Source organism: Tupaia chinensis, unplaced genomic scaffold (assembly GCF_000334495.1).
Source record: "Tupaia chinensis unplaced genomic scaffold, TupChi_1.0 Scaffold144057_1, whole genome shotgun sequence".
NCBI classification, from domain to species: Eukaryota; Metazoa; Chordata; class Mammalia; order Scandentia; family Tupaiidae; genus Tupaia; species Tupaia belangeri.
Window position 1 is genome coordinate 120,001 of NW_006203909.1, and position 17,509 is coordinate 137,509.

A 17,509-nucleotide genomic window follows, 5' to 3' on the forward strand; every position below is an offset into this window, starting at 1 on the left:
GGTGAATTTCAAGCAATCAGGGACTTAAACTGCTATCAGTCATGTGAGAGTTCAGTGCCTTAAGCACCATGTCACATCCTGGCTCCAGTTGATACATTTTTTATCAAAGGAGAAGTGTTACTCAAAGTAAGCAATTGGTTTGTAATACTGTTTGAAAATATTTTTAAATACAGATATAGTGTCAAAATTAAATATACATATTCTATTTAATAGACTAACATATATTATTCTATTAAAAATATACTTCCCTAATTGCAAACTCATTTAGCTGTTTCATTATACATAAATGACAAAAGTAATTCCATACTAAGATTTAACATCCTTAAACTAGGTACATTTCTTTTTTAAAAAATTATTCTTTATTTTCATTTTAAAACATTTGCGGTATCATTTACTGAAGGCACTGTGTCACATATTCATTTTTAATAACATCGCTTGATATCTCTTTTAAGTTATCTTTGACATTTTATGTTGCTTTTTTACTGTCTTATTCTCATGGGCATTGTCTGTGCATCACTGTTAACCCTACAACATGTCCAATTCAGAGGATAAATATTTCCACTCAATATAGTCTATGACACATAGTAGCCATAAAATTGTTTCGATAATAAAGCAATGTTAATTTTGAATCCTGGTAATCTTTACATATTCATATACTTAATGTCTTCTGATATATTTAAAGTGGCTTAAAACGTAGTGCAACTATACTTTACATGAATCGTCTTACAAAAATCAGTACAGAATTACTACCAGTACATATTCATCCACATACATATCAAATAGCTTCAGCGTTCAGTTTCCACTGTGTCCATCTAATACTACGTTATGACGTTTAGCTATTCTAATCCATCTTTTTTTGAGGATACATTCAGTAACTTCTAGGAGACACTCTGCTCCCCAAAACTGCACAAATGAATAGATTCTTGGAGAATCCCACTATAGTTCATGTTTCTAGATTTGCCACTGTATGTTTTTCAGTGTTTTTTAGCACCTCTCAAAATTTTATTCCAACAAGTTTTTATCTCATCTAGTAATCTTTTTACAAAACATGGAGAGTCATCCTGTTTTTTCTGTTCCTTTAAAAGTTTCTTCTCTTCCTAGAGAAAAAAAAATAATTAATTTAGTTTCATATTTTATAAAAATACACATTTAAAAATATTCAATTTTCCATTTCTATTGGGTTATTTTAATATTTTGATATAACAGAAAAGGGTAATCTTGCATGACATTTTTAACTACAATTTCTCACTATAATTGATTAATATAGAGGAAATTCAAGGTTGATGTGGTCAAAGATTTAGAATTCATGGAAGAGCTATGTTAGCTGGCTACCACCTTCACACTTCGATAGTAAACATAATAATTTTGTTTGAACTTTCATGAGAAAAATATCTGTAGATTATTTAGCTGAGATTTTTAACACAAATTATCTATTTTTATGATAAGGAATAATTAATATTGAAAATGTTCAGATTCTTTTGGTACACTTCATGAATAAGGATATACTTGACTGAGCTTGTGCTTTAGGGTCCACCCCAACCACCTGGTCTTCCCCAGAGTATATCAGATGCCTTCTTTCTTTTTTTTTTTTTTTAAAGTAATTATATTTAACTTTATTTTATTTTATTTATTTATATACTTATTTATTTTTAATTTAACCAGAGAGGGATAGAGTGAGAAAGAGAGAGGGAAAGTAAGAAAGCAAGTTGCCAGGTCTGGGACTTGAACCGTGGTTGACCATGAGGGAGTCCAGCACCCTTAACCACTATGCCACCTGCTGACCTTGCAGATGCTTTCTTATAGCATTTTTAGTACTTGATGAAAATCTTAAAAAGGACTGACTGACTGTAATGTTGTAAGGAGAAGTATGTCACTGCAGGAAACTAAAGCTGTATGGGAGGCCCAGATCTGCCTCCTAGACAAACCTAAGACAGGCCAGAAAAAGTAGTCTACAGTCCTAGGTAACAGAGAGGTTAAGGCAGGATCCCAACATGGAGAAACACTGTCAAAAATTTCTCTTATACTCTTTATTTTTTTCTCTCTCTCTCAGAAAAAAAAATGAAAGAAAATAAAAGAGAGCTTCCTGTATAATCTATGAAAATGGAGAAAGGGATACCTTGCATGGAAGAGACATATATAAAGGGGTAACTTTGTGAAGACATGGTAATATTCATGAGTCCTCTGTCCTGGGCATGTGGGATTAGTGCAGGATAGGGTAATTCTTTATTAGATAACAACCAGTTAGTTATTGGGTATTCTCTAGGTCAGATATTGCACTCAATGCTTTACATAAAATACTTCCTCTTATCTGCTTAGTAACAGTCTGAACTTCATTTTACTTTATTTCATAGATGCAATTGAGCTGTAAAGTAGATAAGTAAGGTCACAAGTCAAGTAATTGTAATGTTGAGTCTTGACCTTGTTTGCTCTATTTTTAATTTAATCACGAATTTGGATCTCTTTCAGTAATACATCCAGTAACACTAGCATCTACCTTTTGAATAATACATTTCTAAAATTATACAACAGATTTCAAACATAAATATGGAGAAAAGTTTTTGATATTTTAAAAAAATCGAGTTCCAGGACAATTTTTTGAAAGTACAAATTGAGAAGCCAACAGATGGCATGAAGATTAAGGTGCTGGACTCCCACATGACTGACCACGGTTTCAGTCCCAGACTTGGCTGCTTGAAAATCATGCCAGGTTCGTGTGTGCGTGTGCCCAAAATCCCAAGAGAAAAATGGCATAGAAGGGATTATGGTGTGACCATTCCCCCGAGAAGATTATTTCTCACTTTCCCGCTTTCTGTTTCTCTTTGTCTCTCTCTGGTGAGTGCATTTACTCTATAGCAAAAAATCAAAACAAAAACAGAAAAAACAGTACAAGTTGGAGTTTATTTGATGAACAAACTTTGAAATACAAAGATGTGAAAATTCCATGACTTTTCCTCAGAGCCAAAGAGCACCCATTAAAAAAAAAAAAAATAGGCAGGTAGGTGGTGTGGTGGTTAAGGCAATGGATCCCACTTGGCCAACTCTTTGGTGTGAATCCTGGACCCGATGACCTGAAAAACATGAAGAGCGCAAGTACATGTGTGTCCAAAATTCTGAAAGTGGAATAGAATAGAGATTGTGGTGTGACCATCCCACCGGGAAAGTGATTTCCCATTTTCTCTCCATCTGTCTGTCTCTGGTAAATGCCACATGAACTAATTTAAAAAATTAAAAAAAAAAAAGACTAAAACAAATCATCTTGATTTTATCTAGGAACATAGGTATGTTATCTCCCTTTTCTTAACTTTCCTTCCAAATTCTTTTAAAAGCACTCATTGTATATTTATATTGCTTTTAGCTCATTTATTTATTTCATTCATCTCAAATCTTTCACTTAATAGTAGAATTCCCCCAGAGTATATCAGATGCCTTCTTTCTTTTTTTTTTTTTTTTAAAGTAATTATATTTAACTTTATTTTATTTTATTTATTTATATACTTATTTATTTTTAATTTAACCAGAGAGGGATAGAGTGAGAAAGAGAGAGGGAAAGTAAGAAAGCAAGTTGCCAGGTCTGGGACTTGAACCGTGGTTGACCATGAGGGAGTCCAGCACCCTTAACCACTATGCCACCTGCTGACCTTGCAGATGCTTTCTTATAGCATTTTTAGTACTTGATGAAAATCTTAAAAAGGACTGACTGACTGTAATGTTGTAAGGAGAAGTATGTCACTGCAGGAAACTAAAGCTGTATGGGAGGCCCAGATCTGCCTCCTAGACAAACCTAAGACAGGCCAGAAAAAGTAGTCTACAGTCCTAGGTAACAGAGAGGTTAAGGCAGGATCCCAACATGGAGAAACACTGTCAAAAATTTCTCTTATACTCTTTATTTTTTTCTCTCTCTCTCAGAAAAAAAAATGAAAGAAAATAAAAGAGAGCTTCCTGTATAATCTATGAAAATGGAGAAAGGGATACCTTGCATGGAAGAGACATATATAAAGGGGTAACTTTGTGAAGACATGGTAATATTCATGAGTCCTCTGTCCTGGGCATGTGGGATTAGTGCAGGATAGGGTAATTCTTTATTAGATAACAACCAGTTAGTTATTGGGTATTCTCTAGGTCAGATATTGCACTCAATGCTTTACATAAAATACTTCCTCTTATCTGCTTAGTAACAGTCTGAACTTCATTTTACTTTATTTCATAGATGCAATTGAGCTGTAAAGTAGATAAGTAAGGTCACAAGTCAAGTAATTGTAATGTTGAGTCTTGACCTTGTTTGCTCTATTTTTAATTTAATCACGAATTTGGATCTCTTTCAGTAATACATCCAGTAACACTAGCATCTACCTTTTGAATAATACATTTCTAAAATTATACAACAGATTTCAAACATAAATATGGAGAAAAGTTTTTGATATTTTAAAAAAATCGAGTTCCAGGACAATTTTTTGAAAGTACAAATTGAGAAGCCAACAGATGGCATGAAGATTAAGGTGCTGGACTCCCACATGACTGACCACGGTTTCAGTCCCAGACTTGGCTGCTTGAAAATCATGCCAGGTTCGTGTGTGCGTGTGCCCAAAATCCCAAGAGAAAAATGGCATAGAAGGGATTATGGTGTGACCATTCCCCCGAGAAGATTATTTCTCACTTTCCCGCTTTCTGTTTCTCTTTGTCTCTCTCTGGTGAGTGCATTTACTCTATAGCAAAAAATCAAAACAAAAACAGAAAAAACAGTACAAGTTGGAGTTTATTTGATGAACAAACTTTGAAATACAAAGATGTGAAAATTCCATGACTTTTCCTCAGAGCCAAAGAGCACCCATTAAAAAAAAAAAAAATAGGCAGGTAGGTGGTGTGGTGGTTAAGGCAATGGATCCCACTTGGCCAACTCTTTGGTGTGAATCCTGGACCCGATGACCTGAAAAACATGAAGAGCGCAAGTACATGTGTGTCCAAAATTCTGAAAGTGGAATAGAATAGAGATTGTGGTGTGACCATCCCACCGGGAAAGTGATTTCCCATTTTCTCTCCATCTGTCTGTCTCTGGTAAATGCCACATGAACTAATTTAAAAAATTAAAAAAAAAAAAGACTAAAACAAATCATCTTGATTTTATCTAGGAACATAGGTATGTTATCTCCCTTTTCTTAACTTTCCTTCCAAATTCTTTTAAAAGCACTCATTGTATATTTATATTGCTTTTAGCTCATTTATTTATTTCATTCATCTCAAATCTTTCACTTAATAGTAGAATTCTAGGGCTTCCTAAGTCCGGTTGTAGGCTCACACTGATTCTCCAAAAGGAGTAAGAAATTTCTATGTTGTCATGAATCTACCCATCAAATAACATTATAATAATAATGGGAATGTTGGGACCAGGAGAATCATTGGATTCCCATGTAGTCAACCATGGTTTGAGTAAGGACCCGACAGCTTAAAACTCACACTGGGTTGCGTGCATGTGTGCCCAAACTCCTGAGAGGAGAATGGAGGAGAAGAAATTGCAGCATCACCATCACCAATGAGGGATAATTTTTCATTTTCTGGTTCTTTGTCTTTCTGGTGAGAGCACATGCCCTATAGTAAAAAATCATTCTAAAAAATAATAATAATGGAAATGTAAAATAAGAACCTATTATTCTCCTGAAAAAGACTATTTTTTTTCTTGTTCCACCTTACTTGATACATTGTTTTAAAATTTTACAAGATTCAATGAAGTATTCTGCATTTCTAATTGGAAAATGTTTTTCCTATTACTATATAATTTTCTGTAATAATATCTAATAATATATGGGTCTATATAATGTATAAATATAGAAAATTCATATACTGTTACAGGTTACATATACTGTATAATCTATACTAATAAAACAGTTATAAGATTATTCCTCATTGTTTAATATTTTTGCTTTGCAATCAAGGATGTTTTTCTTCCTGTACTTGTTTTCTAGTTTATTTTTGCCTACATAAATAGTTTTTAAGAATTTTTGCCTATTACCTATTAATGTTTTAATTTGTTACTTTTTAAAAGTAATGCTGTAATGATTTGCTTAGCTGCTTCTACTTTGAGATAGTTTTTTTAAAACACAGTTTAAAGGGATTAGGTTTTTAAGGGTACCTCATTTCATTAATATTATAATGAATTTTTTAAATCAACCATTAAAAGAGAAACAATTCAAAGAAAAATGTTAAGGAATTGAGTAAAAAGATGTCAAACCATAAAGAAAATCATGCAATTGCTCTCACCAAAGTCTTTGTAGGTTGGACTTTATGCAGTGTAGGTGGTTTTCTTTCTTTAACCTTAAAAACAAAGATACTTTACCATATTAATTATTAATCTTTCATTGCACCTCCTTTTAATCATAATTGGTAATTTTCATATTATTTCAGTTTATCTAATGTATTCGAAAATCTACTTTAAATTTCTTATTAAGATAACAGAATATTAATTTCATTTAGAATAGAAGATCAGGGAAAAGGAAAAAGCCAAAGAGGTTAGTCTTCTGAATACCCTAGATCCATGCTTTTACAGGTATGCCAAGCACTATGTTGATTGCTGTGAAGTAATGAAAAATGAACACAGTAGGGTATGTTACAGTGGAGATGAAACTTAAATTTAAATCAACAGGAGGACAATTTTTTGAAAGTACAAATTGAGAAGCCAACAGATGGCATGAAGATTAAGGTGCTGGACTCCCACATGACTGACCACGGTTTCAGTCCCAGACTTGGCTGCTTGAAAATCATGCCAGGTTCGTGTGTGCGTGTGCCCAAAATCCCAAGAGAAAAATGGCATAGAAGGGATTATGGTGTGACCATTCCCCCGAGAAGATTATTTCTCACTTTCCCGCTTTCTGTTTCTCTTTGTCTCTCTCTGGTGAGTGCATTTACTCTATAGCAAAAAATCAAAACAAAAACAGAAAAAACAGTACAAGTTGGAGTTTATTTGATGAACAAACTTTGAAATACAAAGATGTGAAAATTCCATGACTTTTCCTCAGAGCCAAAGAGCACCCATTAAAAAAAAAAAAAATAGGCAGGTAGGGGGGGTGGTGGGTATAAGGCAATGGATCCCACTTGGCCAACTCTTTGGTGTGAATCCTGGACCCGATGACCTGAAAAACATGAAGAGCGCAAGTACATGTGTGTCCAAAATTCTGAAAGTGGAATAGAATAGAGATTGTGGTGTGACCATCCCACCGGGAAAGTGATTTCCCATTTTCTCTCCATCTGTCTGTCTCTGGTAAATGCCACATGAACTAATTTAAAAAATTAAAAAAAAAAAAGACTAAAACAAATAATCTTGATTTTATCTAGGAACATAGGTATGTTATCTCCCTTTTCTTAACTTTCCTTCCAAATTCTTTTAAAAGCACTCATTGTATATTTATATTGCTTTTAGCTCATTTATTTATTTCATTCATCTCAAATCTTTCACTTAATAGTAGAATTCTAGGGCTTCCTAAGTCCGGTTGTAGGCTCACACTGATTCTCCAAAAGGAGTAAGAAATTTCTATGTTGTCATGAATCTACCCATCAAATAACATTATAATAATAATGGGAATGTTGGGACCAGGAGAATCATTGGATTCCCATGTAGTCAACCATGGTTTGAGTAAGGACCCGACAGCTTAAAACTCACACTGGGTTGCGTGCATGTGTGCCCAAACTCCTGAGAGGAGAATGGAGGAGAAGAAATTGCAGCATCACCATCACCAATGAGGGATAATTTTTCATTTTCTGGTTCTTTGTCTTTCTGGTGAGAGCACATGCCCTATAGTAAAAAATCATTCTAAAAAATAATAATAATGGAAATGTAAAATAAGAACCTATTATTCTCCTGAAAAAGACTATTTTTTTTCTTGTTCCACCTTACTTGATACATTGTTTTAAAATTTTACAAGATTCAATGAAGTATTCTGCATTTCTAATTGGAAAATGTTTTTCCTATTACTATATAATTTTCTGTAATAATATCTAATAATATATGGGTCTATATAATGTATAAATATAGAAAATTCATATACTGTTACAGGTTACATATACTGTATAATCTATACTAATAAAACAGTTATAAGATTATTCCTCATTGTTTAATATTTTTGCTTTGCAATCAAGGATGTTTTTCTTCCTGTACTTGTTTTCTAGTTTATTTTTGCCTACATAAATAGTTTTTAAGAATTTTTGCCTATTACCTATTAATGTTTTAATTTGTTACTTTTTAAAAGTAATGCTGTAATGATTTGCTTAGCTGCTTCTACTTTGAGATAGTTTTTTTAAAACACAGTTTAAAGGGATTAGGTTTTTAAGGGTACCTCATTTCATTAATATTATAATGAATTTTTTAAATCAACCATTAAAAGAGAAACAATTCAAAGAAAAATGTTAAGGAATTGAGTAAAAAGATGTCAAACCATAAAGAAAATCATGCAATTGCTCTCACCAAAGTCTTTGTAGGTTGGACTTTATGCAGTGTAGGTGGTTTTCTTTCTTTAACCTTAAAAACAAAGATACTTTACCATATTAATTATTAATCTTTCATTGCACCTCCTTTTAATCATAATTGGTAATTTTCATATTATTTCAGTTTATCTAATGTATTCGAAAATCTACTTTAAATTTCTTATTAAGATAACAGAATATTAATTTCATTTAGAATAGAAGATCAGGGAAAAGGAAAAAGCCAAAGAGGTTAGTCTTCTGAATACCCTAGATCCATGCTTTTACAGGTATGCCAAGCACTATGTTGATTGCTGTGAAGTAATGAAAAATGAACACAGTAGGGTATGTTACAGTGGAGATGAAACTTAAATTTAAATCAACAGGAAAATAAAGCTCTAATTAAATTCTTAAATCCTGGGTACAAATTTTATTAAGTATCTCTTATCAGAAGCAAAATAAAATAAAACAATAGTAAAAAGCTCATAGCATGCATGACTCAAGAAGAAAATTCAACGTGGCTGACTGTCTTTAACGTCTTCCTTTACCTTTCAAGAAGAAATGTAAACTGGAAAAAAAAAAGTGACTTGTATCAAGTTAGTTAATGTGGTAATATGATTTAATTCCAAGATTTGCAGTATTTGTGTGTTTTTCTCCCTCTATAATTATTCAATTTTGGAACATGGTGGCTCATGCAGAGCTTAACACAAGGGAGAAAGAGTTGCAAATATATAACATACCTAGGACATTTACTGTTTTCCTAGGCCAAGAGGTAATGTCATTCCACCTGCTCTGCATTCTTTTCCATTGCACCCAGACTTGAGAATTGTACTAAACAAGGTATTTTCAACAGACTACTACTCAACTGGATGTGCAAGCACATAAAACCTGTCCTGCCATTCCTGCAGTAGACACTACTTGGAAATCACTGTAAGTAGCAATGAAGACTAGTCATCTAGTAGTGGTAGAATGAAGTCTTTATGAATCTTGAGCTGGATTTAGAAGAATATATAGAACAGGATAGATTTGTAAAACCAAAAAGAAATTCCTTCTAGAGGATCAACACAAGAAATAGCACAAAACTATAAATAAGCTTGGCAAATACAGGACATCAGAATGAGACTGGCTTCCAACAAGTAGATACAGCAAAGATAAATGAAGTTGTCCATATTATATAGTCTTTGTTTTCATCACTGTTTAATAGAGTTCTAAGATAATCATACCATTTTACTTTCTATGGAAACCAGTGGTGTGAAAAACAATTTGTTGTGTCACAATTTGTGTTTCTTTTCAAATTGCTGCCTTAGGGCACACACACTCACCAGAGAGAGAGAGACAAAGAGAGAGGGAAAGTGAGAAATCACCCCCCCCTGAGAAATAGCATGCAACAATTTCTTATTCTCCATTCTCCTCACAAAATTTTAGGTATACACACAAATCCTCCTGGCATTTTTTTTTTTTTGAGAGGTTTTCTCTATAGGGCGCGTGCGCTCGCCAGACAGACAGAGAGAGATAGACAGAAAGCGAGAAATCACCCCCCAGGGAGGATGGTCACGCCGCAATCCCTTCTCCTCCATTCTCCTCTCGGGATCTTGGGCACACATGCACACATGCCCGGCGTGAGTTCTAAGCCACTGGGTCCGGGACGCGAACCGTGATCGACTACATGGGAGTCCAGCGACATAGTCATTACGCTAACTGCTGGTTCCCTTGGCATGTTTTTCAGGCCACTGGGTCTAGGATGCAAACTGTGGAGTCTGCCATGCGGAATCCAGCACCTTAACCACCATGCCACCTGCTGGTCTCACAAGACCAGTTTTCCAAATTATGAAAAATATAAGAAACATTTTGAATTTATGTGGCAGCTGGTAAAGGTCCCAGAGTGGAATAATAGTGATGAAACATTATATTAAACATTAAAAACTTTAGAACTAAGCACATGACGTGACTTATGCCACTGAATCTTTCCAACATTCTCCAATGATATTACTATATTTATCCCCATTTTGCACATATTTAGTCTCAAGATAATATTGCTTAAATTTTTTTTTAATTCATAACCAGGAGGCTGCCTGATATCACAGTGGTTAGGTGCTACTATACATAGGAAGCCAGATCCCATGTGGATAACCAGAGTCCTAGCCCCATTGGCTTCATGATGGGCATGCAAGTAACCAGGATCCTGACAGGATATAGAACTAGATGAAAAAAGACTGCAGCATGCATGGCCTTGCCCCATTGGGTGGTACTTCTCTATCTCTGTGTCTCTTCCTTGTGAAAGTGGATATGTCTGATATTAAAAACAAAAAAATTCATAGCCTCTAGTACAAAAATAGAGAAAAATTAGCCCTGTATGTCTGTATGTATCAATATTATTATTAATGCTATTACACAGTCAGAAAAACACTTCCACATCCATGTTTGTTGTGGCACTATTTACAATTGCTAGGACATGGAATGAACTCAAATGTCCAAAAATAGACAAGTGGATTAAAAAAATGTGGCATATGTACTCTATGAAATACTACTCAACCACATAAAACAATGAGTCCCTGAAACTTGATATGAAGTGGACGAATATGAAAGCCTTAATGTTAAGCAAAGCAAGCCAGACTATGAAAGACAGATTTTGTATGTCCCCACTCAATATATACTGAATATTCATGCTTTGTAGCAGAAACTGAAATATTGGGAGAGAGGGCAACTGTAGATACTAGAGATAGTTGGGGGGGATAAAAAGGGGTCAGTAATAAGGGAGGGAGGGGGAACAGAGAAAAAATACATTTGATTCACACAAAAATAAAAAATATTTGCTGATGATAATGTATGTGGTAGTGTCTTTGTCTTGACTAATATACACTGTATTCATGCTAGGAAAAACCATGTTGTACATTATAAAATGTATAGCGATTAAATGTAAATAATAAATATATAAAAAAAATAAAATATTATTATCATATTTTTACCTAGCATCTCACTGTCACTATCCTCTTTGCCCAGCCTCCCTATAAGTGGGTCTATAGGTGTGAGCCCCATATACTGCTTTCAGGGTGAGATAGGAATCAAACCTGGGCCTCCCAAGTGGCCTCACTGTGCCAAGTGGCAGCATCAGTCAGCACGCTCTATCACAGCTGGGCCCAAATTATTAGAATCATTAAAGCAAGAAATAAAAAAAAAGGAAAATTGTATACATACTCACACACACACAGTTTTAGCATACAAGCATACAGAGATATCTGTTAAATACATTTGATTTCCTATTTTATTAGCTAGGAGTTCTTATAAATGCATACATGTATGTGTGTGCTTGTGTGTGTGTGTGTGTGTGTGTGTGTGTGTAAGTTTTAGATATAAAAATTTGCCATTTCCCACCCAATAAGTCACACTAGCCTCCTTAGTGTTATTATGGCACCAAAGTATCCATTCACTTGTTTTTCACTCCCCTTTCAGAAACTTTTAATTCATCCTAGCCAAGAGATGAACAGGTACTTTCCATCTTAAGCCTTTCCTCTTCTAGAACTGAGTAAATGTGTCTTAATGTTAAACAATTATAAGCACACAGAATTCTACCATATAATGATAGTACTCTAGCACAAGAGTAATTTATATTTTCCTTTAAAGTAAACAGTCCTTAGCTTACCTTGCTGGTGCAGTTCAACAGTATTAACGTGGTTTTTGAAATTCTTTCTGCTTGGTCATTGAATTCTTCACTGTTATTCGTTTTATTGCATTGCTTCAACTTGCGAACAGCCCGATATAGAAACTTAACTTCCTATTATAGGAAAAAGAATGGCTGTGGTTCAAGTAAAATATTAAATTATAAGCTTTTTTTCACCCTAAAGACAGCTATATTGCTAAGTAAATGCCCCACCTCCACCCTAGCCTTTTATTCCAGTTAGTCACGTGATTAACGAGTAATAGAACTGCAATCAATTAGCTCTTAGGTGACAGCATGAACTACCTAAAACTTGGTTTAATGATTATCTAACTCTTATAGTTTCTTTTCTCTTTTATGTATGTGTGACCTTATCACTATGGGTAAACATTTTTACAAGGTTATTTACTTTTAAACAGAATGACCAAAGAATACGTCTGGAAGCAACAACGATGAAAGGTATGTTTTTTCTTTTTGTTATTATTTTTGTATATTTTGAGCCATAAGTGAATAAATAAGAAAACAAGTAATCAGAAAATAATGGGCTACGGTCACCTAAAATATAAGCTCTTCAGATATTTAATGTAAGAAATTAAAAAGAAAAGAATTTATGGTTTTAGTATGGTATACCATGCAGTTAACTCAGTTATCATGAACTTAAGAAAGACTTATGAAATTAGTTTCTGTAGGGAGAAATGATACAAACTTTTGAAGATTTTATAAATTATATTATATGAACTAGAGATAACAGTGTTTTCAACTGAAGCAAATATCAAAATAAGAAAATTTCAAAATGCCTACAACTAAATTGCAAACAATCACTTTAACAAGTATCTTCCTGCATATGAAGTTTAGAAATAAGAGATAGGTCTTTGAATTTAGTAGTTTTCCTAGTATTTTCAAGGTGACAAATAGAATGGTAAACAGAGGGAAAAAATGTTATCTGATGAGCATAAAACTATATGTAAAATTAAAGTATAAAGGAAGACCATAATAAAATTTAATAGATCAATGGAATTGTGTGGTTAGAACCAAAGGAATGATATTAATATAATTAATACAATTGTCTAATAGAGGCACAAAAAACATAAGTTTCTATAAAATTATTATAATTTGAATGATAAATTAACTATAAATAGTTATCATTACCTTATTATCATCACATGAATTTTTTTTAAAAAAGTTAGATGCATTTTGCTGGCAATTGCTACAAATATCTCTCATGCTGTCCTGTAATAAATAATGTTAGATAATATGGTTAAAACTGAGGACATTTCTAATACATAGTAATTATAAAAATAACAGTCTTATGATATCTGGAATGTATATGTATTTTTGGAAAATATCTTTTGTCTGGCTCAGTTAACTAGGCACAAAAAATAGTTTTCGTCAATTTAAGAATAAGCAATTATCTATACAAATCTCACATATTTTGAGCTACTTCTAGACTTCATAATTTATTCCCAGAATTTAGAATCTGATTCATTTAGGGAAATAGAAGTATCTATTTTAGAGATTATACTATATAGACAAAGTACTGTAAAATTTGAAACCATGAAGTCTAAATAAATTTTAAAAGTTATTTGACCAATTTCTTGCTACCATCAGATGAAAAGGAAAATATACATTAGAATAAGGAGAAAACCTCTTCACATGAGACTTAAAGCTAAAATTTATTTTCCAGCACTTTTAACAGTGCAATTTGTCTGTGATAGTTGAGGCAGAACTTTGCTGAGAAACACTGAGATTGAATGAGTGTGTGCGTACTATATTGTAGGAGTGGAAAGGCGAAATCATACATCTACATTTTTCAATCTAAGGAGAGTAGTAAAAGAAGCTGGGGAGGCTTAGCTGCAGTAACACAATCCTCTCAATGCTGGAAGCCGTATGGAAAATCAGATTTTGGTTCCTGGGCAAACCTGTACATGCTGGTTTGCATTCACATGTCTGTGTTCATGACTGACTGGGGAGGGATGCAGGAAGAAGAATCACTGGAGACCTTACTCAAGGTGTTTGGCTCTCTCTCTCTTATTCTCTCATGAAAGAAGAAAGGAAGCTTTAAAAAAGGTGGGGATTTCCTGAATCAAAAATTTAGTTGACATACTAGAAAGAATTTCCTAATGATTTTTATTATCTTATATGCACAGGGTTACACTAACTCTATCCAACAAATGATAATCCCATCCTATCAGAGCCTCTAGAAGGCTTCAGGCAATCTTGATCCATCCCTACATTGAAGTAACATAGAAGCAGGATAAGAAGTGGATCAATGACAAGATTTAATGATGGATTTCTAATCTTCATCTAAGCTTGTATTATTATTATTCTTGAGAGTTTTTTGCTATAGGGCGCGTGCGCTCACCAGAAAGACAGAGAGAGACATAGAAATAGAAAGTGAGAAGTGACCCCCCAGGGAGGATGGCCATACTGCAATCTCTTCTCATCCATTCTCCTCTCTGGATCTTGGGCATGCATGCACACGCGTCCGGAGTGAGTTTAAGCCACCGGGTCCGGGACTTGAACCACGGTTGGCTACGTGGGAGTCCAGCCACATAACCATTACGCTAACTGCTGGTCCCAAGCTTGTATTATTTTTATGTCCTGTGAAAAGCATATGTGCTCTCTTGGTTTATCTTGACTATAGCATGTATATATTAGGCTCACCCAGCCTCAGTGGTGTAAGCTGCTAAGATGCTGCTGCTCCGGAGACTGGGACCACGTGGGAGGTCTGGGTTCAATTCTTAGCATTAAAAGCATACTCCTGTAACGCAGTGACTTAGGAGGATGGAGTGGGAGGATCTTGAAGTAGTAAGATCATCCTAAATGTTTTTTTTTTTTTTTTAAGGACCAGTAGATGGTGTTACGATTACATGGCTGGACTCCCATGTAGTCAACCACAGTTCAAGTCCTGACCCAGTGGCTTAAAACTAATGCCAGGCTTGTGTGCGTAAGTGCCCAAGATCCCAAGAGGAGAATGGAGTATAAGGGATTGTGGCATAGTCATCCCCCCACCCCCCCGGAGGGTGATTTCTTAGTTTATGTCTCTGTTTCTATGGCAAGCACATGCACACCCTATAGCAAAAATCTCTCTAAAATGTTTTTAAATCAGATACTGTCTTATCTGCAGAAAGTAGAGTTTGAATAGATATCCATTCAACCATTGAACACTTACAAAGGTCTATTGTGCAAGGTCTTCTGCTAAAGCCCTATATGGAAACAAAGATTAAAAAAACAAAACAAAACAAAACAAAAAACATGGTCCTGGTTTCTTGTGCCATTTGAAATAAAGGGTGGATGCTGCATACCTTGGACACATTTACATCACTTTTTATCTTTATAAAAATATGCTTTTGGAGGGAACCAGCAGTTAGCGTAATGGCTATGTCGCTGGAGTCCCACGTCGTCGACCACGGTTTGCATCCCAGACCTGGTGGCTTAAAACTCATGCCGGGCGCGTGTGCGTGCATGCCCAAGATCCCGAGAGGAGAATGGAGAAGGGATTGCGGCATGACCATCCCCCCTGGGGGGTGATTTCTTGCTTTCTGTCTCTCTGTCTTTCTCTGTCTGTCTGGTGAGCGCATGCGCCCTATAGGAAAAACCTCTCCAAAAAAAAAAAAATATGCTTTTGGAAACAGAAGATTTATTAGTGTCAACCATCCCAGTCATACTCCAAATATCTCAAACATTAAATATATATTTTCTATAACCATTTCACAATGTCATTATACACATTAATAACCAGATAATGGAGAATTAATATTTGTCTTTCAGGATTTTTTTTCTCCCCTATTGACTTCCATTTAATCCCAAGGAGGACAAAAAAAAATCATACATAAAATTTTCTTCAATAAAACATAGGGCATTTAATTTCTGCCACACCATCCTTTGAAAGAGAAGGAAGACAAAGGCACACTGAGTCCGTATAATAGGTCCCAATTCACCAAAGAATCATATAAAAATATACCACAGGAAGAATGTCAATGTCCTGGAGCATTGTAACAAATTGCCTAAGACATGAATATTTGAGAAGCCATTGCGTTTGAATGAAAGGCCATTGCTCTGGGTAACTAGTAAAACTCCTTATGGCAGATCTACAGAAAGATAAGGTTTTACCATTTAATTCATTTGCCAAATGTTTGATACAGAATGTACTGTTGTTATCATACCTTTAAAGGTTTACTTCTATTGATGTCACATTATTCTTAACTAGGTTGCTTAGTAAATTTCATGAATACATTTGACATAGATCTATGTATTTGAATAAAGTTTTCATTCAAAAATCTAACAAAAGAGTAGCTTAGAGTAAGAATCATAGAATCATAGCATTAGCAAGAACTTTATATATCTATCTCTTGATTTAACAGAGTACAATTACTTTAACAAGGTTGCAGTTATAGCTTCTTATATGCATCTTTATATAAGTGAACATTTCTTCAAGTTTATTCTAAATATGGAAATTCACAAAAGAAAAGCTATGATTGTATTGACTGAATTGCAATATTTTCCAAGATAAAATGTGATTTTTATATGACTTGTTCCTGAAATACATGATGTTCTTTCAATTTGTAGAATTAGCTCTCCTTTCATTTTTATATATTTTTTCTATTTAAAAGTCTTTTCTTTAGAAATACTAACTATATATAAAATGGATTTTTCTATTTCACTTTTTCTTTTATGTATTTATCTATTTTCTAAAATTTTCATTTTGTGTGGGTTTTCTTACCACCTTGTTTTCCATATGCCTATTCTAATTAGGGCCTCATTTATGGTTTTATTCCATTCTCAGTTTTTTCCTTTAAATATAACTATCTCATCTTCATTTTTTTCTGTTATTTCTTCAGTGAGATTATATTGGTTTTAGTTCATTTTACTTTGTTTTCTTGAAGAATGTTAAAAAGACATGTTTGCGGGAACCAGCAGTTAGTGTAATGGCTATGTCGCTGGACTCCCACGTAGTCGACCGTGGTTCGTGTCCCGGACCCGGTGGCTTAAAACTCACGCCAGGCGTGTGTGCGTGTGTGCCCAAGATCCCGAGAGGAGAATGGAGGAGAAGGGATTGCGGCATGACCATCCCCCCTGGGGGGTGATTTCTCGCTTTCTGTCTCTATGTCTCTCTCTGTCTGTCTGGCGAGCGCACGCGCCCTACAGTGAAAATCTCTCAAAAAAAAAAAAAAAAAAAAACAAGTTTGCCCATTTCTTCTTATATCTATCTATCTATCTATATATATACATAAAACTTTAAAATTAAACCCTCTATATTCATTATAAAAAATTGGGAATGCTAATATATTCTTTATAAAATTTTATATATGTACAGTTTTATATCTTTAACAACTGCCTACTCAATTTTATATATTTTAAATATGTTAATAAATAGAATAAATAGATTCCCAATTTTTTATAATGAAT

General features: G+C 34.2%; 1 protein-coding gene across 3 annotated transcripts in view; it reads right to left on the reverse strand.

Annotated features, from left to right (window-relative positions):
- Nucleotides 1-585: 585 nt before the first annotated feature.
- The window catches only part of IL7 (interleukin 7), a 69,019-nt gene continuing 52,095 nt past the window's right edge, over nt 586-17,509 (reverse strand). The window contains exons 3-6 of one of the 3 annotated variants that reach the window (XM_006165842.3): nt 13,250-13,330; nt 12,086-12,217; nt 8,450-8,503; nt 586-1,097 (exon numbers count right to left, since the gene is read on the reverse strand). In XM_006165842.3, the coding sequence (XP_006165904.1) occupies nt 975-1,097; nt 8,450-8,503; nt 12,086-12,217; nt 13,250-13,330 (390 nt within the window). In that variant the 3' untranslated portion in view covers nt 586-974. The remainder of the gene's footprint in view (nt 1,098-8,449; nt 8,504-12,085; nt 12,218-13,249; nt 13,331-17,509) is intronic. The other 2 variants (XM_006165841.3, XM_014583110.2) reach the window with 2 other exon arrangements.